Source organism: Ahaetulla prasina, chromosome 3 (assembly GCF_028640845.1).
Source record: "Ahaetulla prasina isolate Xishuangbanna chromosome 3, ASM2864084v1, whole genome shotgun sequence".
Lineage (NCBI taxonomy): Eukaryota > Metazoa > Chordata > Lepidosauria > Squamata > Colubridae > Ahaetulla > Ahaetulla prasina.
In genome coordinates, this window is record NC_080541.1 from 176,941,462 (window position 1) to 176,968,828 (window position 27,367).

At 42.0% G+C, this 27,367-nt stretch overlaps 1 protein-coding gene across 2 annotated transcripts; it reads right to left on the reverse strand.

Annotated features, from left to right (window-relative positions):
• Positions 1–10,359: 10,359 nt before the first annotated feature.
• ATP6V0B (ATPase H+ transporting V0 subunit b) lies at positions 10,360–27,310 on the reverse strand. Of its 2 annotated transcripts, XM_058174997.1 has the most exons (8): positions 27,143–27,310; positions 20,551–20,599; positions 18,275–18,358; positions 14,674–14,751; positions 14,135–14,204; positions 13,073–13,124; positions 11,859–12,049; positions 10,360–10,920 (listed from the first exon to the last, which is right to left on the reverse strand). In XM_058174997.1, exons 1-8 carry the CDS (start codon positions 27,207–27,209, stop codon positions 10,894–10,896), a joined length of 618 nt encoding a protein of 205 aa, XP_058030980.1. In that variant the 5' UTR covers positions 27,210–27,310; the 3' UTR covers positions 10,360–10,893. The 2 variants fall into 2 exon arrangements, with proteins under 2 accessions (XP_058030980.1, XP_058030979.1); XM_058174996.1 differs by lacking the exons at positions 18,275–18,358; positions 20,551–20,599; positions 27,143–27,310 and adding an exon at positions 15,091–15,662.
• Positions 27,311–27,367: the final 57 nt, after the last annotated feature.

A 27,367-nucleotide genomic window follows, 5' to 3' on the forward strand; every position in this document is an offset into this window, starting at 1 on the left:
GCATACTTGTCCACTCTGTAGTGTCTAATAAACGGAGAGGCGGCGACCAGGTGGCTGCCCTGCATATCTCTGGCAAGGATGCCTGAGTAGACCAGGCCGCTGAGGTAGCTGCACTGCGAGTGGAATGCGCTGTTAAGCGGGGCCTAGGCAGGATCTCATCTCGTAAGCCTTAGCTATCGTATGCCTAATCCATCTGCCTATAGTGGACGATGTCACCTTACGCCCTAAAGAAACAGGAAGGAAAGACACAAACAAGGACTCTGTTCTCCTTAACTCTGCTGTTCTCTTAATGTAAATTCTCAAAGCTCTTCGAACATCTAAAGTATGCCAACGGTGCTCTAACCCGTGAACTGGGTGAGGGCAAAAATTAGGCAAATTAAGTTCCTGCATGCGATGGAAAACTGAATTTACTTTAGGAATGAATGAAGGATCCAAACGGAGCACTACTCGATCCGGATGGAAAACACAAAGATCACTGCGGACAGAGAGGGCAGCTAATTCTGAAATCCTTCTGGCAGAGGTGATAGCCACCAAAAAGGCAACCTTACAAGTTAATAGCCTCAGAGAGGTAGACCTCAATGGCTCATAAGGAGGCCCTGTTAGGGAATTTAGGACCAGCGAAAGATCCCAAGTGGGATATCTGTGGACCACGGGAGGACATAAATTTTTGGCCCCTTTGAAAAACCTCCTGATAGAAGGATGTTGAGACAAGGAAGTCAGTGGATCACAGGATAAAACCGTGGAAATAGCTGCTACCTGTCTACGAAGTGTGTTGGGAGCTAACCCCTTGTCTAACCCTTCCTGCAAAAATTCCAATATATGCAAAATGGAAACCCGGAGTGGAGAAACCCCCGCCCTTTGACACCAGGAACAAAAAGCCCGCCAAGAGGCTGAGTAAATGCGCTCAGTGGAAGGCCTCCGGGACGCTAACATAGTCCGGATAAGCCTGGCAGACATATTGTCTCTTCTCATGGCGCCCCGCTCAAGCGCCAGGCGGTCAACTGGAGCCATAGAGGATCTGGATGAACCAGAGCCCCTTGAGATAACGACACTCTGCTGGGAGGAATCCTCCAGGGGGGAGCCACTGACAGCGACTTGAGATCTGCGAACCAAGACCTCCGAGGCCAGTGAGGGGCGATTAAGATGACCTCTGCCTGTTCCTCCAGTAACTGACGGCAGACTCTCGGGATGATTGAGAGGCGGGACCGCGTAGAGTAACCCCTCTGGCCATGGACTGCGAAGAGCATCGACTCCCTCTGCTAGATGATCTGGAAACCTGGCAAAGAAACGAGGAAGCTGCGTGTTCTGCCGTGTTGCGAACATGTCCACCACTGGAGTGCCAAATCGACGTGAGAGGTCGTTGAACAGATCTGGGTGCAGACGCCACTCCGCCTGGTCGATGACTTGACGACTGAGCCAGTCTGCCTGAATATTGGACACCCCTGAGATGTGTTCTGCAGTCAAGGACAGAAGATTCCGTTCTGCCCACAGGAATAGGGTCCTTGCTTCCTTCATCAAGGACTTGGATCTGGTGCCCCCTTGTCGGTTGACATGAGCCTTGGCTGTGATATTGTCCGTGAGCACCAGTACATGCTTGCCTGATAGATGGTTCTAGAAAAAACAAAGAGCTAGATAAATAGCCCGTAGCTCTAGCCGGTTGATAGGAAAACGGCGTTCAGTGATGGACCAGCTCCCTTGAGCCAGCAGCGATTTGAGGTGTGCACCCCAACCGAAAAGACTGGCATCCGTAGTTACCACCAAACGATGAGGCCCGTGCAAAGGAGATCCCTTGGAAATCGCCGATGACAACCACCAGAAGAAGGACTTGCGAACCTCCTTGGGCAGTAGGACTTTGGAAGTGGAATTGCCTGTGCCCGCTCTTTGGAATGGCAACAGGAACCACTGGAGGTCTCTAGTATGAAATCTCGCCCATGGAACGATGGAAATGGTTGAAATCATCTTTCCCAGGAGTTGGGATAATGACAGCAAGGAAACTCTGGTTTCCTTTATTAAAGAACCAGCTAAAGATCTTAAACTACTCTGTCTCTCCTGAGATAAAGAGACTCTACCTAATATGGAATCAATATTTGCTCCTAAGTGAAGTAAACAGGTTGAGGGGGTCAAATGACTTTTCTCTATATTAATAGAGAAGCCATGTAAAGAAAGAGTCTGAACTACAATCTGTAAATCCCTTCTGGCCATTGACTCTGACGATGATAAAATTAAAATATCATCCAAATAACAATAAAGTCGAATAGGTATGGACCTAAGATGAGCTGCCATAGCAGCCAAGATCTTGGTGAAAACCCTCCGGGCAGAAGACAACCCAAAGGGCAGTGCCCTATATTGATAGTGAACCCCCTTATAACAAAACCGGAGAAACTTCCTATGATCCGGGAAAATAGGGATATGAAGATAAGCTTCAGTGAGGTCTATGGAAGTGAGGAAGTCGCCCTTCCGAACGCCATCTAGAATCGAACGAAGAGAGTACATTTTAAACTTATGATAAACAATAAAACGATTTAGTCTCTTGAGGTCTAAAATGGGCCTCCAGCCCCCCGAAGATTTGGGAACTAGGAACAAAAGAGAATAAAACCCATGTCCCCTTTGCCTTACGGGAACTGGTTGAATAGCCCTAATCTCCATTAAATGCTTAACGGCTGCCGCCATATGGACCCGTTTATCCCTGTTCCTAGATACCGGACAGCGAATGAAAAAATCTTTTGGAAAGGAAACAAATTCCAGAGACAAACCGTATTGAATTGTATTCTTAACCCAATTATCAGAAGTAGTGAACTCCCATTGATCCGCAAAATGGGCTAACCTGCCCCCTATGGGAGGACTAGCAATGCACCTATCGATGACGCCGGAATGGACGACTTCCTCCTCCACGAAAGGGCCGCTTGGAAGGAAAGGGCCTACCCCGTGAAACTCTATCATGACCTCCTCTTTGTCTAGGAGCCCAGGACCCCTGGAACTTGGAAGAACCAGCCCCCCATTCAGAACCTCGAAAGGAAGATTGACGAGAAAAGGGAGTAAATCTGGCTTCCCCTCTGCGATAGACTGAAGGTAATATCTTTCCTTTGTCTTTAGTCTCGACCAATAGAGGGTCCAACGCAACACCAAAAAGTAGCTCCCCTGCGAAGGGAGCCGATGCCAGCCTCCATTTGTGGCGGGCATCCGCCTGCCAATGTCTAAGCCAGAGTAAGCGTCGAGCCGTCAAGGCTGAAGCCATGGATTTGGAAACAAAACGTATGGCATGTAAAGTGGCATCCGCCGAAAATTGAACAGCTGCAATTATCTTATTCAGGTCCTGGTGGATACGAGTATCCTCTGCTGGAAGTTTATCCTGTAATTGTCTGAGCCACAACAAGGTGGACCTATTAAAGAAAGATGCTGAAGAAGCCGACCGGATTGCCCAAGCTGCACCTAGATGAGCTCTCTGCAGGACTTGCTCCGCCCGTCTATCCTCTGGACGAAGGTTCTCTTCAGGCTGGCCCGGAATGGATGAGGAAGATGCCAGAGCTGCAACTGGACCATCTACAGTGGGTGTCTGTAGAGCTGAAGCTAATTTGGGGTCCACATTGAAGAAACGTTTGTCTGCTGAGGAAGGAACCGTAGAAGAACCAGGGGCTGTCCACTGGCGCTTGATTACGTCCATGAAAAGTGGGGGTGCTGGAATAGAATCCGGAACTCGGTCAGGTTCAGAAAAAAGAATGTCAGATGCACCCTTGGAGGATGATGCCACAGGTTGATCCGAGGAAGAACTCAATTGAGCCACATTCTTTGCCTTGAAAAGCAAGGACTTAAAAAGACTAGGAGGAAAAAGACCAGTAAATGCCGGCTGGTCAGGTAATAACCCTTCATCTTCAGACAGGTCAGGATCTCCCCTTTCTAATCCCTCCAAAAGAGAGGGATGGCTAGTTACTGAGTGGGTAGGCGAGACTGTACCCAGCTGTGACTGCATTTCCTCCTCTTCAGGATCCTCCTCCCTCACTGATAGCCTTGAATGGGACAAGGAAGCCCTCTCAGATATCTGCATGCCCGATAAAAGGGTCCTTTGAATCGTCTGTTCAATGATTGCCTGAATATGTGGCGAAACAGGCAAAAGAGGCTCTGCCCCCTGACCAACAACGTGGTAGAAGGAACTATCTGAGAAAACTCCTCAGGAGACTCAATAACTGGTGCATCAACTGTATAAGAAACTGGAGGAAGGGATCCCCCCCATAATGCGTCTGTAGGAATATCCACTGGGCAACATTGTAAGGAAGCTTGACCAGGAGAGGTAGAAATAATACCCTCTCGAATAAAAGACCCAGCAGAAGTACTGGGTTCTGGATTGGCCATTGAAGAAGAGGGTAAATTAGAGACTGCCCTACTACATATTCTCTGTATTGCTTCATCTCTTCTCTGCTCATCCCTCAGAGATGCTTTAGACAACTTACTGCGGCCTGAAGTAGGTGGGGCCTTGGTTTTCTGCTTGGAAACATGGCTGCATTTTGCCATAGGGGCCTTGGGAGAGACCCCTCCTGATGGACCTTGCTCCTCCGGCAATGGAGACCCCTGGCATTTGTTGGATTTTGCCAAGGCCTTAGGCATGATGAAATATTAAGTTTCTAGACCTCAATAAGGCCAAAGAATCACTTCTCCTCTTTTTTTTTTTAAATTCAAAATGGCGGCCGCCAATAGAGAGAGGGAGAAACTGACTATTAAAGTCCGAACTGGAGGAGAACTGCAGCTGAAATAATGAGAGCACAAAGCTCCACGCCCAAATTAGCCCCTAACTCCGCCTAATGTAAACTTCAGGACTAATCTTCTGAAGACTCACTCCAAAAGTGCTCAAAATGGCCGCCGGAGTTTGGATAGGGGAGGGGCGGAGTGAGCACTAAGCTCTAAGCGTCTCCTTCCGCAGCTGCAATAAGCGATCCATTTAAACTGTTTTGGGCGGGAAAAATCAGATCACGCGAAATAGGAGACAGAGGGCTGGGTAAATTGCAGGTTACCCTGTGGGAGCGGAAACCAAACTCCTCAGCGATCATAATTAAAGCCGGGCGGCAAACTAATCCAAATAATTTCTATACCGCCCAGCAAGCCCTCGGCAGTGCTAGAAGCTGCCCCAACGATACTGGGAGTGAATAACTCCACTCATCCAATCCCTGCTGGCTTCGGGGGCGCTAAAAACCCCACCAAAAATATCCTGGAACGCCTGCAGCTCAACAGGATTGAAGCAGAAGTAATAATCACTTCTGCAGCCAGCGGAGAAAAAATAAGAAAAATGTTACTCACAAGTATGTATCCTGCAAGTCAGGCAGGGAGAAATCCACAACGCAACCGTCCAGGCTGAACAACTGAGTCAAAATCTGGGGTTCCCAGCAGCAAGGGGCGGGACTTTCAGCTTCAACAGACTCAGTTATCCAATCTGAACAGAGGAGCTCCACCCACTCTGACTGCTGTCTCCACCATAACGGAGAAAGGTACACTTTTATTTATTTATTTATTATTTAAATTTGTATACCGCCCTTCTCCCGAAGGACTCAGGGCGGTTCACAGCCAAGTAAAAATACACAATACACTATACATACCATTAAAATACAATTAAAAAACTTATTTAAATTGGCCACAATTAAAATTTGGAGATAAAACCCATTAAAAAACCCATAACTTAAAAAACTAACCCAGTCCAGCGCAGATAAATAAGTAAGTTTTAAGCTCGCGGCGAAAGGTTCGGAGGTCCGGAAGTTGACGAAGTCCTGGGGGGAGTTCGTTCCAGAGGGCGGGAGCCCCCACAGAGAAGGCCCTTCCCCTGGGTGTCGCCAGACGACACTGTCGCGCCAACGGCACCCTGAGGAGTCCCTCTCTGTGAGAGCGCACGGGTCGGTGAGAGGTATTCGGTAGCAGCAGGCGGTCCCGTAAGTAACCCGGCCCTATGCCATGGAGCGCTTTAAAGACGTTCACCAACATCTTGAAGCGCACCCGGAAGGCCACAGGTAGCCAGTGCAGCCTGCGCAGGATGGGTGTCACTCGGGAGCCACGAGGGGCTCCCTCTATCACCCGTGCAGCTGCATTCTGGACCAACTGCAGCCTCCGGATGCCCTTCAAGGGGAGCCCCATGTAGAGAGCATTGCAGTAGTCAGGCGAGGCGTCACAAGGCGTGGTGACTGTGCACAAGGCATCCCGGTCTAGAAAGGGGCGCAACTGGCGCACCAGGCGAACCTGGTGGAAAGCTCTCCTGGAGACGGCCGTCAAATGATCTTCAAAAGACAGCCGTGCATCCAGGAGAACGCCCAAATTGCGCACCCTCTCCATCGGGGCCAATGACTCGCTCCCGACAGTCAGCCGCGGACTCAGCTGACTGTACCGGGATGCCGGCATCCACAGCCACTCCGTCTTGGAGGGATTGAGCTTGAGCCTGTTTCTCCCCATCCAGACCCGTCGGCTTCCAAACACCGGGACAGCACTTGATAGCTTCATTGGGGTGGCCGGTGTGGAAAAGTACAGCTGGGTGTCATCAGCGTACAGCTGGTACCTCACACGAAGCCACTGATGATCTCACCCAGCGGCTTCATATAGATGTTGAACAGAAGGGCGAGAGAATCGGCCCTGCGGCACCCCACAAGTGAGGCGCCGCGGGTGACCTCTGCCCGTCAACACCATCTGCGACGGTCGGAGAGATGGGAGGAGAACCACCGATAAACGGTGCCTCCCACTCCCAATCCTCCAACCGGCGCAGCAGGATACCATGGTCGATGGTATCAAAAGCCGCTGAGAGGTCTAATAGGACCAGGGCAGAGGAATAACCCCTATCCCTGGCCTCAGAGATCATCCACCAACGCGACCAAAGCCGTCTCAGTGCTGTAACGGGTCGGAAGCCGGACTGGAGCAGGTCCAGATAGACAGTTTCCTCCAGGTGCAGGGGAAACTGATATGCCACCATACTCTCTACAACCTTCGCCGCGGCGGGTTGGAGACCGACGATAATTACCTAAAACAGCGGGTCCAGGAAGGCTTCTTGAGGAGGGCCTCACCACCGCCTCTTTCAAGGCGGCCGGAAAGACTCCTCCAACAAGGAAGCACTCGTAATCCCTGGAGCCAGCCTCGTGTCACCTCCTGGTGGCCAGCACCAGCCAGGAGGGGCACGGGTCCAGTAAACACGTGGTGGCATTCAATCTACCCAGCAACCTGTCCATGTCCTCAGTCACAGGGTCAAACTCATCCCAAACAACATCACCAAGACCGCCTCAGATACCCCGTCTGAATCGCCACAATTTTGGTCCAGACCGTCCCTAAGCTGAGCGATTTTATCGTATAGATAACCGTTAAACTCCTCAGCACGCCCCGCATCGGGTCATCCCGCTCCCCTGGTGAAGGAGGCGGGTCACCCAAACAGGGCAGCTGGGCGGTTATCTGCCGGCGCAATGAGGAGGAGGCGAGCAACGCCTCGCTTCCCTCAGTGCCACTAGGTAGGTCCTAGTATAGGATCTAACTAGTGTCCGATCAACCTCTGAGCGGCTGGACCTCCAGGAACTCTCTAGGCGTCTTCTCCGGCGTTTCATCCCCCTCAGCTCCTCGGAGAACCAAGGAGCCCGTTGGGATCTGCGCCGGGTCAGAGGCCGCAAAGGCACGACACGGTCTAAAGCCCCAGCCGCAGCCCGTTCCCAGGCTGCAGCTAGTTCCTCTGCCGTGCCGTGAGCCAGACCCTCAGGAAGTGGCCCAAGCTCCGTCCGAAACCTCTCTGGGTCCATCAGGCGCCTGGGGCGGTACCAGCGTAATGGTTCCGTCTCCCTGCGGTGTTGGGTAGCGGTCAGAAAGTCCAGGCGCAGGAGAGAGTGATCTGACCATGACAAAGGTTCAATGACTATTTCCTTTAAGTCCAGATCTCTCAACCACTGCCCAGAGACAACAATCAGGTCCAGTGTGCCTCCCCCGATGTGAGTGGGGCCATCCACTACTTGAGTCAGGTCCAAGGCCGTCATGGAGGCCAAGAACTCCCGAGCTACCGTCGATGACGAGCCGGCAGATGGCAAGTTAAAGTCCCCCATGACTAAAAGTCTGGGGGTCTCCACTGCCACCCCGGCAAGCACCTCCAGGAGCTCGGGCAGGGCAGCTGTCACGCAGCAAGGAGCCAGGTACGCGACCAGCAAGCCCATCTGACATCTATGACCCCACCTCACAAAGAGGGATTCACACCCGGCAATCTGAGGTACAGTGGTCTCCCTCGGCTCTAGACTCTCTTTAATAGCAACCGCCACCCCTCCACCCCTACCCTGGGCCCTCGGCTGATGGAATGCACGGAAACCTGGTGGGCACATCTCGACCAGGGGCACACCCCCTTCAGTGCCCAACCAGGTCTCCGTAACGCCTATAATATCCGCGGCACCCCCCTGAATCAGATCATGTATTAGGGGGGCCTTATTGGCCACGGACCGTGCGTTGCATAACATCAGATGAAGGCCCAGGCTCTGAGAGTCTTGACCATCCGGGGAACGGGAGAAGTCAGGGGGATCGGGGCACGCGATCGCCTGCATACATCGAACGCGTGACCCCCTATGTCGATACGATCCCCCCCTTCCGCCATATCTGCCCCTCCCACTTACCGTGCAAATAGACTCACCCTCACACAAAGGAACACACTCCCCCCCCATAACCTCTGAACCCTCTCTTGAAAAAAAGCCATCACTCAACCAAACCCTATTGGACAACTTCCATCCTGTCTGCACCTTTCTGTTTTTGGGAAATTGGTGGAGGAGGAATTAGTTAGATATATTAGAAAAGGCAGGTTATTTGGGCCTTTTTCAATCAAGATTCAGACCTAGCAAGAGGAAAGGAAACATTGTCATTCTGATGGGTGAACTTTTGTTAAGATCTGGATGGGTGTGCGTGCATTTTATTCCTTGTTTTATTCCTTCTCTCAGTAATATTGTTGACCTTATTATCTTACTGCTGGTGCCACTTTTTTTTAATATAGTAGATCCATTCTTATTGGATAAAGAGCTTAGGAGAAAGAGCAATCAAACCTTCAGATGCTCCATGTGAGATGCCACAGGGTTTGGTTTTGTACCTCAGATGAATGGGAGAAGATAATTAATAACTATACAGGGTGATGTCAATGGTATATCGCCAAGTCAGGCCAGGTCAGATGTGTTGTAGAAGACTTACTATCCCGTTTTCCCCAAAATAAGACATCCCCTGATAATAAGCCCAATTGGGCTTTTGAGCACATGGCAATAAGGCCAAGTGCTTATTTCAGGGTTCAAAAAAATATGACAGGGTCTTATTTTCGGGGAAACCCTGTACTACAAATGGTGATACAGTAAACTTACTACTACAAATGGAGATACATGGACTAAACCCTATCAGGTTAAAATGGCTGGATATCCATAAAAAATCAGCTTCTAAGAAATTTTGGTTTCAAGCTTAGCTCTAAATGAATCCATGTTGCCTCTGAAGGAATTTGATGACTTGCCGGTCCTCCCTCACTCACAGTTCCTATTTGAACAGCAGGGAGAGGCCCCAGCTAGGCGGCTTTTCACAGCTCCAGCTGATGTGCCAGTAATGCCCTGATCTGGAACAGGAGGCCTTGGTGACAATGAGTGTCACCACTTGATTGGATTACAGTACAGCAATACAATCTACACGAGCCTGCCTTAGAAGCTATAAAGATGGAAAATGCTGCAGCTGTAGTATTAGAGCCTGCTGCTGCAAAAACAAACACTGATTTTATAGTTACTGCATTACCAGGAGGTGTCCAGCATTGGCACTGGGTGAGATCAATTATTGCTTCCTCCAAATAATTTGCTTGTCCTGTCAGATCAAGAAAAGCCCTGCCGGGGGTTCTCCTCTTCTCTCCTCCCTCCCCCATTTTGAGAGATAGGAGGTACATGGCAAAAAGGCAGGCCTTCTTCATAGAGCTCCGATATAATCCTCAAAAAATGCTGCATCCAGAGATGTGCTTGGCTCTTTTCTGTTGGCTTCCAGAAAAAGCTTTCAAAACCTTTCTTTTCTTCAGGACTTTGAAGTACAATCTAGATATTTGCTCCCGTTCTTTTGCATTTATAACACTGATGGGTTGTTTTATTGGTGGCCTGAGTTGATGTGGGTTTTTAAAAATGATTACTGATACATACTGGCCAGAGTCTGGAGATTGGGGTAGTTTAGAACTTTTTAAAAATAAAATGAACCAAGTAAATAAAACAAGATGTAATATAGTGCCAAGCATCTTAGAAAACAATTTCCCTCTGAAAAATCAAATCAGTTTTGCTTTTACTGCAGTTTTGAAACTACAGTTGATGTAATACAGATCTTTCACCAACCATAGTTCAAGCAAAACATTTAATACTTACTATTAACCACCATACAATATACTTTCATCATCGATTTTAATAACCAATCATGTATAGTTCAGAAAAACACATTGTTCGTTTCTTGTGTCCCTTCAGGTGGAGGTGTGTGTAGTAGGGGCACTATCCACAGTCTCCAAAAGCCAAGAGCTCAGCCAGTGCCACCATTATTCAGGGGGAATAAAAATCAGCCATCAAAGCCAGGATAATAATTGGGGCACAGCAGCAGGGAGCACACAAGAAGGGCAACTACTTGGGACAAGAACAATTTTCTTTCATAGAACACTGTATTATAATTGGCAGTGATTGCCACAGAGAGTGCAAAAGGCTAGAACACCTAAGGCTCTTTCCAGCAAGGCATCCAGCCCCTTCCTTCTGGAAAAAAAAAACAGAGCAGGAAAAAGAGAAGGATAAATTCTCACAAACACACATCAATTTATCAATTTTGTCCATGGCCCAGTAGGTGAAGATCACAAGAAGAACTTTATACATCAAGCTCCTAGGCCACCAGGAGACATTAAATAAATATATACAGGATCTGCAGTTGGCAAAGAGTTTAGTCACCCATGTTCACTTTAGTTGTCTGCAAAATACAAGAAAAGCAAAAGATCAGAAAAATTATATACTTTATGAATTACATATTGCTAAATCAGTTTTGTGTAGTGGTTGGACTAAGACTAAGGAAGTCTGAGTACCAGTCCTCCCATGAGCTTGAAGCCAGCTGGTGATTTTGAACCAGTCACTCTCTCTCAGTCTAAGAAAGACGGTATCAGTAAATTATTTCTGAAAATGCTACTAAGAAACTTTACTAAGTCACCAGAAATCAGAGTTGACTCAAAGGACCATAAATAGCAACATCCTCTCTATACCTATTCCTTAAACATGATTCCAAAATTCATTAAATTGTGGGGAGGGGGGAGAGGGAGGACAGCTTTCCTCAGCCCGCTTACTTATGTTCTGAGTGATCAATGTCTCAATGCCAGCCATGACAGTTATGACTATCCTATTTCCTCACATATCATCAAGTAACAGATTTGTTTAACTGCAGTAATGTGGGCTTTTGAAAAACAAATATTACAAATTATCTGTTTGCAATAATAAGAAAACAGAACAGTCTTGGATGAGAGTAAAGGGCACTAGAAAAAAAGCCCAGGAGGACGAAATGAAAAATTCAGATCAGTGCTCTGATGTAAATGGAAAACTCTCCCTGGAGAAAATGGGTTGAAGCCATACAATCTTACTAAAATATACTGAAAAGTTAATTTCTTGCCTCTTTCCAACTTTTGGAAGTTGGGGTGGCTGTAGATGCCCCTAAATTCACAGAAATATTGGGAATTGCTCTTTACTGTATTCATATAATTGTCTGGGAAACTGGGACTGTAGGAAAACTTAGGAAAACAGGGATTGTAAATTTATTAGAGCTTTGTTGAAAAATAACTTTTTGCTTCTATACGAGAGTTGAAAATTGGAAAAGTGATAACGAGCAGACTATCTCCTGTGGAGAAAATAAGAGTGGCTTACCTGCAGGATTGCTACAATGACTCCAAAGAGTCCGATGGCACTGCCAAAGATTTCCACAATTAGGATCTTGACAAAGAGGCTGGCATTCTGGGCATCTGCTAGTGCAGCACCACTTCCCACAATGCCCACACATACACCACAGCAGAGATTGCAAAATCCTACAGTCAAACCTGCCCCAAACATGCAGAAACCTACATAAGAGAAAACAGCATTAGGAATGGGCAGTATCCAATGGCATTTTCAAATTGTTAAGCTTTCAGGACTTTTCCTTGAGAACAGTGGAGTAAAAATATGATCTGAATATCCAGTTCATATATGAAAACCTTGCCTCTCAGGTTTGCCATAAGAACATTACTGCTATTATGGTGGTTTTGAGCCATACAATACAGCACACATATTATTCTGATCTCTTCAATGGTAATCTGATAAACCCTGGTGACACAGTGGTTAGAATGCATTGTTGCAGCCTAACTCACTGCTCATTCCAGGAATTTGATCCTGACCAGCTAAAGGTTGACTTAGCCTTCCATCCTTCCAAGGTCGGTAAAATGAGGACCCAGATTGTTGGGGGCAATATGCTAACTCTGTAAACCTCTTAGAGAGGGCTGTAAAGCACTGTAAAGTGGTATATAACTCTAAGTGCTATTGCTATAAGCACCCACTCCAAGAAGACAGTCAGCACATTAGAAATTACTACTGCAGCATGGAATAACAAGAAAATCAGAAAAGGGGAAAGTCAATTTGTAGAATCCTTATGCTCCTAAATTGTTACATACATACTGTTTGATAGTTTAGCAGGATAAAACTTCTGCAATGTTTGTGTCATAGACATAAATCCAACTAAGAAAGGGCCAGAATTTGGTGATAAAAGTCATGCTTTTTGGTGGGTTTTTCTAGATTCAATCCCTTATAAGGCTGGGAAAGATTTGAAATCCTGAAAGCTAACATAGACCAGAATGAGAAAATGTGATGGACTTATAAACTCATTTGATTAGATTCCCACAAGTAAAAAGAAAAACTAGTTAAGATATGGGTTGTCACAGTTATAGTTAATGCATTAATCATAGGACACCATACTTCCTATACTTATATAGATAATAAAATGACTTGGAGATGGCATTTATTAAGTAACTAGGAATCCATGATGCTCCTACAAAGGTAAGAGCAGTTTTTCCTACCCCCCACCCTCACCCCCACCTAAAAATATAGCCTACCTGCATGATAGTTCTGGGGACCAATTTGCTCAGGGGTTCTACCACTAAATTGCTGCAAGGGAAAAAAGCATTCTATGAAACAAAAACATTTTTTCAAACAGATTAGAAAAATACCTCCCACCAGAAGGATTAGATATAGCAATTATAGACAAAATCCAGGGCTAATATATGCCCCTGCACATATGGGGTGGGCCTTCAAAAAACTGGCTCAGTCAGATCTATGGTTGCTATGGCTATGAATTCCACAACTGCTTCCAAATTTTCACCTAGGGCAGGCAGATTAAATTCTACTAGCTCTGTAAGCCTGAAAAATTCCACTATGGATCCAGATATAGCATCAAGCATCATAGGTAGGGAAGCTGCTACATAGCAGGAAGGCTGGTAGAGTAGCAGGAACCCAAACTGATGCTCAAGGCCCAAATTACAAATAGGGTATTTGTGGCATTCCTGGCATTAGGATTTACAAAACTAATTTCTTTTAAAAAATGGGGCAACTGCAGACCGTTTACGATAGATTATCTCTTAGTAGTGGAGAACTTTTGGACCAGTGTTGATAACTTTTGATAGATAATTTTGATAGTTGATAACTGTTGGACTAATATTTACTTGGGACTGTCTATGGGGATTTATTTGGGACAAATGAAAGAGAGTCTGGTCATAAAAGTAATATTTTTGCAATATTATAATATTTTGCAATATTATTTTTATTACCAGATTCTCTTTCATTTGCAATGGAGATCACTAATCTTGGCAACACTGTCCAGTGCTTTAAAAGCATCTGGCCAAGCTTTTAGACTCACTGATGATTAGAAAGGTTACCTTAAAAGCTTAAGCCAAGTTTGCTATTTGCTATCTGTTATCTGCAATTCTGCACTATTTAGCACAACACTAGAAATCTATTGATCAACTTGATCCGTATTTTGGTTTGGAATACTATAATCTACTTTGCTTTCTTCTCAGGAAACAAATGGATGAGGTTAACATCAACTCACATATATCTGAAAAATGGTATAGTCAACTTTAGCTGAGAAATATATCCCTCTTATACAGAAAAGTTAATACCTCGGCCATGTTGGTAATCACAATAGCCATGATGATTCCATAGATGGCCACAGCTTCACAAAAGATTATACTGCAAGGAGAAAGAAGAGTTTATCAGTTAGTGGGGCAAAAAAAATGGCTACCTTCCCCAGATTATATCATTACTTGACACTCTGCTTTTCTAAGAAAGAAAAGAAAAGAAAAGAAAAGAAAGGAAAGGAAGGAGAAGGAAATGACTTTTATGCCCCAAAGCTAAGGTTCTACCCTAGATGCCATGGTGACAATAGGATATACTGTACTGCTGGATTTTGTACCACAAAAAAGTCTATTAACAGCTTTATTCAGTGTATGCTTACACCATGATTTTGGGGTAGGGTTTGGGGAAGGGGATGTCACTAAAAAAGCATTTTTCCTTTAAAGAACCTTGTTCCAGTAAGTGTCCCGAAGATTTAATTCCACTGCTATCTGGAGAATAAGATTGTCCAGTGATCTGATGTCCTAGTGACCTCTATAGTTTTCAGTATGTCTGTAATCCAAATGGACAAAAGAGCTTTTCTCACCTGACCAAATTTTTGGTTTTGATCCTAGGTGCTTTGACACCACCTCCAATGATGCTGGATCCAGTGATGTAAATCCCCCTAAAAACAGAATGATTAGATGGACAGACTTCACCATGTTGCACAGATAATTTGGAATCAGTGCCAGTAGATGGCAAATAGTTTCTTCAATTATGCCTGTGGTAAATTCTTTATTCATAAAATGCTTTATGCCCATCTGTATTTGCCTTTCCATTATGCAAGACAAAGTATCTTACATGGGGCCCTCAATTGTTTCCAAGCAAAAATTAACTGGGTTTGAAGCTACTTAGTTTCATGTACCATTTCAATATCAGTAAATGAACTCAAAAGCAGAGGTCAGCCGTACTTGCCAGCTAGTGACCAGAAGAGAAGAGAGACATGAAGAAAAAAGATACTCACCATGCAGCTCCCACCACTGACAATGAAATGGATAACCCAATACCCAGGTTAGACCACATATATGGAGAAGTCTCTGTCAGGAACCTATATACAGAAGAATATCTTAAAATACGCCGTGCCCCACCCATCATAGTATATGAAATCACTGTTCTCACAAAAGAGGAAAAGGAGGAGTCCTAGTTAAAAACACTGAGAAAAGACTTTATACTTGTAGGTTGGCTATAACAATTAGTCTATTATTCCATTTCTATGCACAAAAATATATCTTTTCACTCATGCAAATAGCCAGTGATACCATAGTAAGAAAAACACTATTTCTGAATGAGATAGAAAAAAGCTGTAAGAAAGTTGTGCTGAAGTTAAGTGAAGCTAAGCTAGCATAGTAATAGATAAAAGCTCATGAAATGCAGCAAGCAATGAGCTTGTTTGATCCATCACCTAACAGGACATCTCCAAATCAGCTCCAGAATTATATTGTTTCCCACTTTTGCTAATTCTGGAACTGACTGGCAGACTTATATTCTAAGGGTTCTTCTGGATCCCTAATTCTATCCATCCTGGATTGTTGAGCATACATGGAAGATTCAGTCAATAAATGTTAGAGTAGTAAAAGCTTAGGGTCAGAAAGAGTCAGAAGTTGTAAATAAATTGAAATATATTCACTTCAGTGGTGCTATTCAGCTGGTTCTTCCGCCGCTTTTGATGGCGGCGGCGGCGGTGGTCGGTGGAGGGGGCGGGGCGGAGGGGCGTTGACATTTCGCCCCTCTCACTCGTCCTCCTCTCGCCCTCGGAGGCGGAGGCGTTGTCACCCTCGCCTCCTCTTACTCGTCCTCCTCTCGCCTCAGAATGTGAAAAGAAACGTGGAAAACTCCAACTACAGTATAAAAAAACATTTGCACTCAGTACTTTTTATTTTATTTTATTTTTGCCAAGTTTTCCCCAGGGTTTTTTTCCCCTATGGAAATTGGGAGGTGGGGAGAAAGAGGTGAAAAGAAAAAGCCTCTTGGAAAGCGGAGAAATACAGCAAGAACAAACGATTTCTCCCCGCCCCTCCAGCGCCGTCCTTCTCTCCCGCCAGTCACACGGTTCAGTTTTTTCAGGCTAACTATACTTTGCGTTTCACTCCCGAGTGAGGAAGAAGAAGGAGGCAAAAGAAACCGACCCTCGCGCAGATCAGCAAATTAGCTTTCCTTCTCCAAACCAATTGAGGCGGGGCGACGCTGCCGAGAAGCCGCTGCTTACAGAGGCGAAAAAGCCAGGAGACCTTGGCATGGGTGGGCGGCTGGTGTAAGGAAGGAAAGAAAAGAAAGGGGAGTGAAAATAAGAGCAGTCCGAGCTCTGAACTGGGGAGCGAGAAGGAAAGAAAGAGGAGAGAGAGTAAGGACTGCCACTGGGGTCAGGGGCAGAGCACCAGGAAACAGGGCGCCAACGCGCATACTACACACACACAAACACAGAGCCAGCTCCTCCTGCCGCTGTTGAATCTTACTTCACCGCACTGAGTCCTTGGAGAAGGCGGTATAATAATAATAATAATAATAATAATAATAATGATGATGATGATGATGATGATGATAATGATAATAATGATAATAATGATAATAATGATAATAATGATGATGATGATGATAATGATAATAATGATAATAACAATAATAATAATGATGATGATGATAATGATAATAATGATAATGATAATAATAATAATGATAATGATAATAATGATAATGATAATAATAATAATAATAATAATAATGATGATGATGATGATGATGATAATAATAATAATAATGATGATGATGATGATGATAATGATAATAATGATAATAATAATAATAATGATGATGATGATGATAATGATGATAATGATAATGATAATAATAATAATAATAATAATAATAATAATAATAATAATAATATTCAGCCGTGCTTCGCTTTGATGGCAGCCTGACGTAAAATGGGGGGCAGGGGGATACATACACGGTTAGGGAAAAATAACAAAACAACGTTTTGGGCTCAATTGCAGTCTTAAATTGAGGACTACTTGCAATTTGAACCTTATTGGACACTTCATTCCTGGAGGGTTTTTAAAGAACAGACTGGACAATCCTTTGTCTGAAACAGTATAGGATCTCTTGCTTGAGGAGTGGGGACTGGACTAGAAGATCACTGTTAGTTTGGGATATGTTCAGAGCCCACACATCTGATGACATAAAAAAATTGGCAAAGTCATCTCAAGTCACTTTGGCCGTTATTCCAGGTGGGCTTACATCTGTATTGCAGCCCCTAGATGTCAGTTTAAATAAACCTTTCAAGGACCGTGTGCGAAGGATGTGGCATGAATGGATGACATCTGGTCAAGCTCGTCTGACAAAAGTTGGAAATCTGAGAAAGCCAGACATAGAACTAATAGCACAGTGGGTTCGTGATGCATGGGAAGATATTCCAGAGGACATGGTGCAACGTGCCTTCAAGAAATGTGGCATTAGTAATGCTATGGATGGCAGTGAAGACAGCGCATTGTATGAGAGTGACAGCAGTGATGATGACGACTGTGGACTCAGTGATGGCGACAACGTATATGCGGATAACATCACAGAAGCTGAAGTAGCTGAAGCTCTGTTTGGACAAACAGATGATGATGAGGAGAACTCCAGTTTTGAGGGATTTTAGCTCTCGTTAGCTTGGTTGCTGTTACTTTTAAAGATACTGTATTTTTGATACCATATTCTTTTTGGGGACCCCCTTTTGCACTTTTATTGTTTTTCGTTCAAATAAATATTCATGTTATTTTACTTGGCTCTATCTTTATTTTTTACATTGACCAGTAGCTGCCTCATTTCCCACCCTAGGCTTATACTCGAGTCAATAGTTTTTCCCAGTTTTTTGTGGTAAAATTAGGTACCTCGGCTTATATTCGGGTCGGCTTATACTCGAGTATATACGGTAAATTCTTTATTCATAAAATGCTTTATGCCCATCTGTATTTGCCTTTCCATTATGCAAGACAAAGTATCTTACATGGGGCCCTCAATTGTTTCCAAGCAAAAATTAACTGGGTTTGAAGCTACTTAGTTTCATGTACCATTTCAATATCAGTAAGTGAACTCAAAAGCAGAGGTCAGCCGTACTTGCCAGCTAGTGACCAGAAGAGAAGAGAGATATGAAGAAAAAAGATACTCACCATGCAGCTCCCACCACTGACAATGAAATGGATAACCCAATACCCAGGTTAGACCACATATATGGAGAAGTCTCTGTCAGGAACCTATATACAGAAGAATATCTTAAAATACGCCGTGCCCCACCCATCATAGTATATGAAATCACTGTTCTCACAAAAGAGGAAAAGGAGGAGTCCTAGTTAAAAACACTGAGAAAAGACTTTATACTTGTAGGTTGGCTATAACAATTAGTCTATTATTCCATTTCTATGCACAAAAATATATCTTTTCACTCATGCAAACAGCCAGTGATACCATAGTAAGAAAAACACTATTTCTGAATGAGATAGAAAAAAGCTGTAAGAAAGTTGTGCTGAAGTTAAGTGAAGCTAAGCTAGCATAGTAATAGATAAAAGCTCATGAAATGCAGCAAGCAGTGAGCTTGTTTGATCCATCACCTAACAGGACATCTCCAAATCAGCTCCAGAATTATATTCTGTTTCCCACTTTTGCTAATTCTGGAACTGACTGGCAGACTTATATTCTAAGGATTCTTCTGGATCCCTAATTCTATCCATCCTGGATTGTTGAGCATACATGGAAGATTCAGTCAATAAATGTTAGAGTAGTAAAAGCTTAGGGCCAGAAAGAGTCAGAAGTTGTAAATAAATTGAAATATATTCACTTCAGTGGTGCTATTCAGCTGGTTCTTATCTGGTTCGGATGAAACAGTAGTGGCTGCTGCGGGAGGCTCCGCCCATCCACCCGGACATCATGTCCCATTTTTTATGTCCTGCACATGCGCAGAAGTTCCTGTGCATGCATGGAGGTGATGCACATGAGTGAAGCGAGCGAGCGCACTCCCCATTTGTGAACCAGTACTGAAGGTAAGTGAATACCATCCCTGGTTCACTTCTATTATAATAATACATCTGTAGCTATTCGTTTTGGTCAACAGTTTTTAATGGAATCAAGAAAATTATATGGCAATTCACCCTGTAGCTAGTTTATTTCTGCATTTCCAAACATAAATTTATGTAGAATAGAATACAGTAGAGTAGAACAGCTTTATTGACAACTGTGATTAGATACACAAGGAATTTGTCTGATGTATAAATTCTCAGTATATATGCAAAACAACAAAGTAATAATAATCACAATAACAAAGGCTAATAATCATAATAATTATACCAATAGAGAAGGTAGTGGAACGGATGAGAAGGATAAAAATGATACAGCCATTCTATATGGATAATATACTTAAGACATAAGACAGAACTGTGGAAATTAAGGGTTCAGCAGAGCGATGGCAAGGAAAAAAATCTATCTCTGTGTCTAGTTGTTTTGGCATGCAATGCTCTGTAGCAGCATCCCAAGGGGAAGAGTTGAAACACTTTATGTCCAGGATGCAGTATAAGAGATTAATTCAATTTCTATTAGTTGCCAGTTTTGCCATTGCAAAAAACTTGATAAAGTAAAATATATCTTTCTCTGAATTAGTAAAAATTAATAAAAATGAGATAAACTGCAATGACTGAAGTTAACAGCAAAGGTGTGGAACTTTATAATCAAATGTCTTTTTATTCTTTTCTAACCTGCATTTCTTAGTTGTAATATGTTTTCATGATAGTTTACCTTTTTTTATTCAAGTAAGTTTTGGAGAGGAAATACTAAATGTGTATTTTAAAATTTTCTCCTTAGGTTTACCTACAGTATTCATGTATATAGTTTCCCAATGCCCTTTTAATTCCCCCTTTTCCTGATTGTATTAATACAATTATATTATAATTAAGAATTATTATAATTTCATTTTTAAAACATTACCAAAGAGGAATGCAAATCCTACTATTTTGTATAAAATTGTTAAAAAATTGTTTTGGGGCAAGAAGTAAAAGTTTACCTATACAAATAGGGCACCAAAACTGAATGGCTTGTAAACCTTACCTAGCCAAACGTAAGGACAAGCTATTCATAAATAATAATAAAAAAAGGTTAGGGTGCCAATTGACGAGTAGGCAAAAAGATGCTATTAGCAGAACTGATTAGTAAAAGTGAACAGTGCCATTAATATTGCTGTCAAGAACTGCAGTGTGGATGCAAACAGGCTAAGCTTTGCTTACTCATCTTTGGGATACAGCACTGCCAGATCTTCAGGAATCCATAATCCAAGAACTTGTGAGATACACCGGCCAATTAATCTCCATAGCACTTTTCCTGAGCCATCATGAAGAATATTCATAAGCCATTTCCCCCCCTACTACTTCAAACCCTGTTTGGGAAGAAAGGGACAACTTACCATGCTACATCAAAGCGAAAACCCAGGTCAAATATTGTATAGCAGATTCCTGAAAAACAAAAGCAAAGTTGAATGTTTCAACTTTGAATGTTGAAGTTAGTCCCTACTTCTCAACGCCTGAAACTGTGATGGTACCAGTACTGAAACCATCATTCTCAGGACAGGCAAATAATATCAAATCTCCACAGGGGAAAAAAGAAAAATATGTAGATTTCCTGTATAATCTCTTCATCCAATTTACACCATAAATCTTCATAATGCCAAATTATTTTTCAGAATAAAACTTTCTACTTATAAATGGGTGGGATTAGCATAGATCAATTGTTGAAGACCAAATATGCCAAGTATCATACACTATAGCTAGGAGGGAAATGTCATATATGAAGCTCAGAGTGGAATTTTCAGAAAAATGAACACTTCGCTAAATTAGTTAATGACACACTTATGGGAAATATGTATCAGCATACACTAACAGTATATGACAACATAGTCACAGGACACAAGTATTCCATCTCATTTGTGAATAGTCCCAAGCATCCTTTTTCCACAAAGAATCTAAGAATTTGAGAAGAAAGAAAGAAAAGTTAACAAGCTTAACAAGACTCCTTATAATATCAAGGAGAAATAAGCTCTTGAACCAGGAAAGCAAGCTTACGTCGGTGTCTACAATTAATTATTTAAAAAAGAAAGCAGTCGATGGCATTTTGATCTAAAGAAACAGAAAGAAAACAGAGATAGCCTTACAATATGTTTGCATTAATTCATACTTTAATCTTTCTACTCAGAATCTAATTTGGGTGGCTATAGTTATCAAATCAATTCACAAGAGTTTGCATAGTTCCCATTCCTGGATAATTAAACCACAACATAACCACTAAGAACATGTATCTAGAAACATCCCTTTATTTGTGGAGAAAAGAGAGTGAGGAAGGAAGTCATGAAACTGGAAATAACAATCAGTAACTTAAGAGTTTATTCAGAAACACCTTGAGTCTCTGTGCAGAATAGGGTCACAGTTACATTACTATAAACAAAACCTCCTTTAAAAATACATAACTTCTCCCAAGTGACAGTTTTAGCTTCAAGCCATGCAAACTTCATATCCTTTACCCATCTAAATTTAAAATATACCTTAATAGGTATTTATTTGTCAGGAAAACAGAGATCAACATTTTTTTCTTTCAAGTATCTTGCAATTATAGGTAAAAATTGGAGGCTACTAGGTATAGGCATAACATTGGCACCTGATGCTTAACTAATATAAATAGAGGCTCTTTTGTAGTTACTAAAAATGTAGATTTTGGGCAGATATATGAAATGGTGTTTCCCTACTTCCAATTATGTCATTAACACTTCAGTGAACTCACAAGATGTAGCCTGGAACTATTGTAAAAGAAGCTATTCCTACCTATTTATGTTGTCAGCATGTTAAGAAATGGCCATTCCTATCACATATTATACTAAAGCCTTCTCTTTCAATTATCAGATTTAAATTACTAAACATCATTAGCAATCAAGTATTTATACATCTGAAGTACCATAGAAAGTCCTGGACCTTTCAAACTAAAAACTGCTATTTGGTTTGGACAAAGGACCCCTGAATTAAGTTTCTCTTTAACCAAAAAAACAAAAACAAAAAAAAACGGATAATTTTCTTTGTCTAGTTTCTGAAGCAAGTAATTTCTTTCACAGTCTAATCTTCCTGATCAGATGTATTTATAATATCTAATCTCCATTATGCATTATTTCTCAAATTTGCAACACCAATTAAGTCAACAATGGATACATCAATATTTCTTTGAAGATTTTTTGTAAGATTTTTGCATTCTCTCTAATAAATCACTAAACTAGCAAGACAGAATTCTGCTCCAAAGCCTTCTATTCACATATTTCATACATGCTCATGGTTCATATTTTTGCTTAACTATCATTTATCTGAATGCAGCACAATCATTTGACCATATTTTGGCTAAAATGTGTATTATCTCTGAGGATGCCCAAGAAATTATATGAGCCTTTTTAACTCCCAAAGAAGCTTACTAAAATAAGTTGTAATACATCTAAAGACTTTATAGGAGAGAAAAACATCCCTATCATTAATCACAAAAAAGACATTATTCAGAAAACACATGCATTTTAAACTGGCAAAATAAACTTTGCATTAAAAAAAAACACAGGAATGAAACAAGAATGCATACATGGCAGAGTTGCACAACAGCTTCCTGATATGTATCACATGAGACCCCGTGGATAAATATGAACACTGGAGAACACTATTTCTCTTCTGTTATTAAGAAAGAATGGAGCAAATTGCAAAAAGTAGTTTCCAATCATGTTAGATGTTGGGGTTTTTTTAAAATTCTTTGCTGAGTGCTAGATGAAAACTTTTCTCTTAAGCCACCCAAACTAACTGTACTTGTAGGCTCAAAGAATCGAAGAGTAATTTGGTGTCAGCAATTACATTGCCCTCCAGGAGGTACCCAATGACTGGTTTTCTCCTTACTGGGTCTCCTTATTTGCAGGTAACCAAATGTTATTTTGCACGAGCTAAAACCTCTACTGGGAATTGAACTCACAGAGCTTTGCACTTTAGATGACTATATATAGTAAATCAGTTTTTGAAATCATGTAGAACTCTGTACGTGGGAGCATATCATAAAACAACATTTGCTTCTCTCTATTCTGACAGCTTCAGGGATGGAATACTATGTATGTGATTCTGATAGAGCTTGGTAATTGTTGAAACTGTCAATATTAAAAGGGGAGGAAATTACATGGCACATTTAAAGATGCCACTCCCAAAGACTACAGCTAGATTTTTCTCTCATGATTAAGAGGTTATAATCAAGTATTCTATAGCAACAGTTGCCCAATTCTTGTACAAAATACCAAGAGAACAGTCAGAATTATGAATAAATTTTACTGAATACACTATAGCACAGGTGTCAAACTCGTCTTGTTGCCATCATGTGACGTTTCGCTATGTTTTTTTCATTTCACAGTGCTGGGGTATGCCTAGCTTGCGCATGACGCATCCGGCCTGTGGGCCGCCACTTTGACACCCCTGGTACAGTGTTTATTTGCTACAGTTGCATACTATGCTTTCTGAACAAACCCCTATGTTTCTACATTCTACTTTAATAGAGAAGTGCTGAAAAGTTTAAAGATTTTTCATATTTCTCCCTTTGCAAACCACATACACTATAGAAAGGCTTTCTATATTTGGATCCTATACTTTCTCAAACAAAGAACAGAATTTAATTTTATGACTACCACATCCCTTCCTTACCAATCATCCAGTTTGGTGAACAGGATTTAGCTCAGGGGCATGGATTTTCTAAAACAATTTCAGAATATAAATTCAAGATTCACTGGAAAGAAGATAGGAAGCCACTATAAGAAACAAATTTAACTGAAAAAGGAAGAAGCTAACTTCCCCTTTGATATGGAAGGGAAATCATACTAAAAATTATTATTCCTAAAGCACCCAAATCATCTAAATGAGAAAACAGAACTAAGAGTTTCCCTTGCCCGCTAAGAAACTAGAGAAATGCATGCAGGAGGGGAAATCTTGGCAGCAAACATCTACAAGGACAGAAATGGAGCAAGGTTAAGCAGAGGAGGATGTTATGTGTGGGTGATGTTCCCAGCAAAAGCCAGTAAGAAAATTTACAAAATAAGTTGTGCCCACTTGCTAAAATGACCTTAAAGGAATACAGAGTTGAGTTAGAAGGTCAAACTTGAGTTTATGGTTTATCATTTCTTAATCCTGACTGAACAAGTCTGAACCACATCAGCCAAACTAATGCAGTTGAAGATCCCAGGTTCATTGCAGGCTCATCATTCTTACTAGGTGAGTTGCTCAAAAGACTGTTGACAAAACAAACTAAACGAAGTTTACTATGTACACTTTGCATAGGATTACAGCAGTGATACAAATAGAGATTTTTCATCATCTAGCAATGCTATTATTAATAGATCCCAAGAAATCACAGGTACACAGCAGAACATTTATACCATTCAGTTAAACAGCAGTTTTCTAATAATGTGTTTGATAATCACCTGCAGAAGTGTGGAAGTTAAGGCTTAAGTTAAAGCCTAGAGACATGCAAGAAGTTTCTCTGGCAAGGGCAAAATACTTAAAAGTTCTTCATTTTGGATCTCTTAATGATGATAAAACTGGCACAACTCAAAAGAGGAGGGTTTTTTTTTTAAAAAAATAAAGGTTTAAAAAGCATTCAATTATACAAGCATTCACTACATATATTTTGTCTTATTGATAATGGGAGCATATGATAATGATTCCAATTGCATCTTAAATGCCTTGCTATTGCCTCTATTTTATATATCATTTGCATTATTTTAGATACCCAATGTTTTAGTAATAACTTTTAACACAAACTTGTGAAGACTGTTCACTAATACAAATCTTTGAATACTAAAGTGCTGGGGACAAATGGCAAACTCTCCAGCCTAATGAAGAGCCATTTTTAGGTATTTCCTAAGTATACTTTTGTTTTCACATGGCTAATACCATATAATAGTTCTGTCCAGCATAACACACGTAGACTCATAGTAAATGCTGTTGAGACCTTTCCATTTTATTAATTTTAGTTCTCATGTTGCTTCTGGTTTTATTACATGTACACTTCAATGAACTAGCTTTTAACTACTAATGTATTCTTGTGAACCAGATTTTGAGCACATGAAAAGTTAAGGCTGAGACAATGAATGGGCTTCTGCCAGATGACTGCTGTAGCATTCAGACATACGGATGACATAAACAGGGTCTGGCAGATGAAGAGATGGTGAGCAGGCTCTAATCATGAAGATAATGAGCTGCGATAGACCACCAGGTAGATTTCAGTGTTCAATCAGAGTGGATCATATTTAGAATTATTTGTATGGAGATCATTTTAATGACAATGATCAAAAATCAAATTTTGGCAATTAATTCAAAGCAAACAGCACATATGCCAGGAAAACTAGGAGCAAAGTAACTAACTGAACATTATCTTCCATTAAATAGAAACATTACTGAAAAGTTTCTTAGGATTCAGAAATGCAGCAGCCACCCATTGCATGTGGACTTCCACATAACTGAGACTGTAAGTTATCTAAAAGAGATACATAGGAATATAGGATTTCTTTAAAAATGTTTTGGACAACTGCTGCTCTTGGATTATGTTACTTGTGCTAATTCTACTGGTTCCAATCTACCATTAAATCTAGCAAATCTAGTAACCTGCTAGATAGGAATATATAATTTATATCAGCATGACATTATAAACTGTTGCTCTCACAGCAAAATGTTTAGTTAATAGTTTAATTAATATTGTCCTTTCTCTTGTTTTTAATGTGTTGTGAACTGTCCAGAGTCACATCTGTGAGAGGGGCAGTAAATAAATAAATTAAATTAAATTAAAATATGGCAGCGTGACATTTCTCATTATAGATACTTCATTATACATACTCAAAATATTTGATACTTGATTATACATACTCAAAAAAAAAATCTTGTATCAGCTAAAATGTAATGTGGCATGAAGGATCTACTCTAGCCTTAAAAGTAGACTACAGAAAAGCTCAGAGGGTTGCTACACGGAAGTTAGGTTGTGCCTTATATAAATGGAAATGTGTATTTAATTAGAAATAGTATATAATTAAAACATGATTTATAACCTGAATATTAAATATATAGGATAAATACATGGATATATTTTTATCTGAAATACAAGCTTGAAACCTCCCTGAAGGTTTCTTTGTGCCTAATCTCAACCAAAAGTTTAAAAATCAACCATCCTTGTTTATACATAAACAATACTTATACTACTAGTGGACATTCCATATTAATTTTATACCAAAGGTAACTAGGATGAAGCAGTTAAATGTTTTTCCATTAAACATCTTATCAGTGGTTTCTCCTCTAGAAATAACTTTGTTCTAATTTAAAACTGACCAAGCAGCATACAAGAACTGGCCTTGTATTTCAGAGGTTTCTTAATGCTTTTCTTTCATTCTGCTATACTCTTTGGCACCCAGAGATATTCATTAAGAATCATTTCAATGTCAAGACCTCAAAGCCGCTAAGAAAACTCTCTGTTTCTCACTTGACCAGAAATGAATTGGGATTATTAGACATGGAAACATCTTTTAGGTGTCTATTTTTTCTTTTTCTTTTTTTGCAATCTCCACCCAGCAGTTTCTAAAATGCTGAGGATGGCATGAGATGGAAAGGCAAAAAAAGCACTTCCTGTGGACAAAAGAGAAGCGTTAAAGAGAACCAAGCCACGTTCGGGTCCGGACACGGGTTCAAATATTCCTTTCGGCCAGAGGAGGCTACATTCGCATATATACCCACCCACCTACACCCCGCGCTGCAGAGCCATAGCTTTTCCTCACTCGGGCATTTTGAGAGGCGACTGGGATGCCAGGTTAGCCTCTCCTGCGATCTAGTTGCCCCAGATCCAGGATCAGCGGTCTCACACTAACTCGCACACGCGCCGACGTAAAAAAAGGGAAGTAAGAATCCGGCAAGGAGAGCGGGAGCCCCGCAAGAGCAACCTTGGAGACTGTCGCTTGAATCACTAACCGATGCCGGCGATGGCGGCGGCCGCGCTCAGCCCCAGTCCCGAATACAGCAACCCGAGTCCGGACATGGCGGAGACAAACCCTGTACGCGGACCGGAGCCGACCAGGAATCAGCCGACCCTGTGACTGACTGACTAACTGACAGACGGACCCCGCACCACGTGACCGGATTCAAGGAGCTACGTGAGTCTCTTGGGATCGTGGGATTGGTTAATTTCTAAAGAGG

What these genes read in the sequence shown, in the direction of transcription:
- ATP6V0B (XM_058174997.1), bottom strand. Translation starts at nt 27,209, where the DNA reads ATGTCCGGACTCGGGTTGCTGTATTCGGGACTGGGGCTGAGCGCGGCC. An exon ending in TCAGTGGTGGGAGCTGCATG is followed by an intron (nt 14,752 to 18,274) that starts GTGAGTATCTTT and finishes TTCTGTTTTTAG; the next exon opens with GGGGATTTACATCACTGGAT. An exon ending in TCCCCAGAACTATCATGCAG is followed by an intron (nt 12,050 to 13,072) that starts GTAGGCTATATT and finishes TCTCTTATGTAG; the next exon opens with GTTTCTGCATGTTTGGGGCA.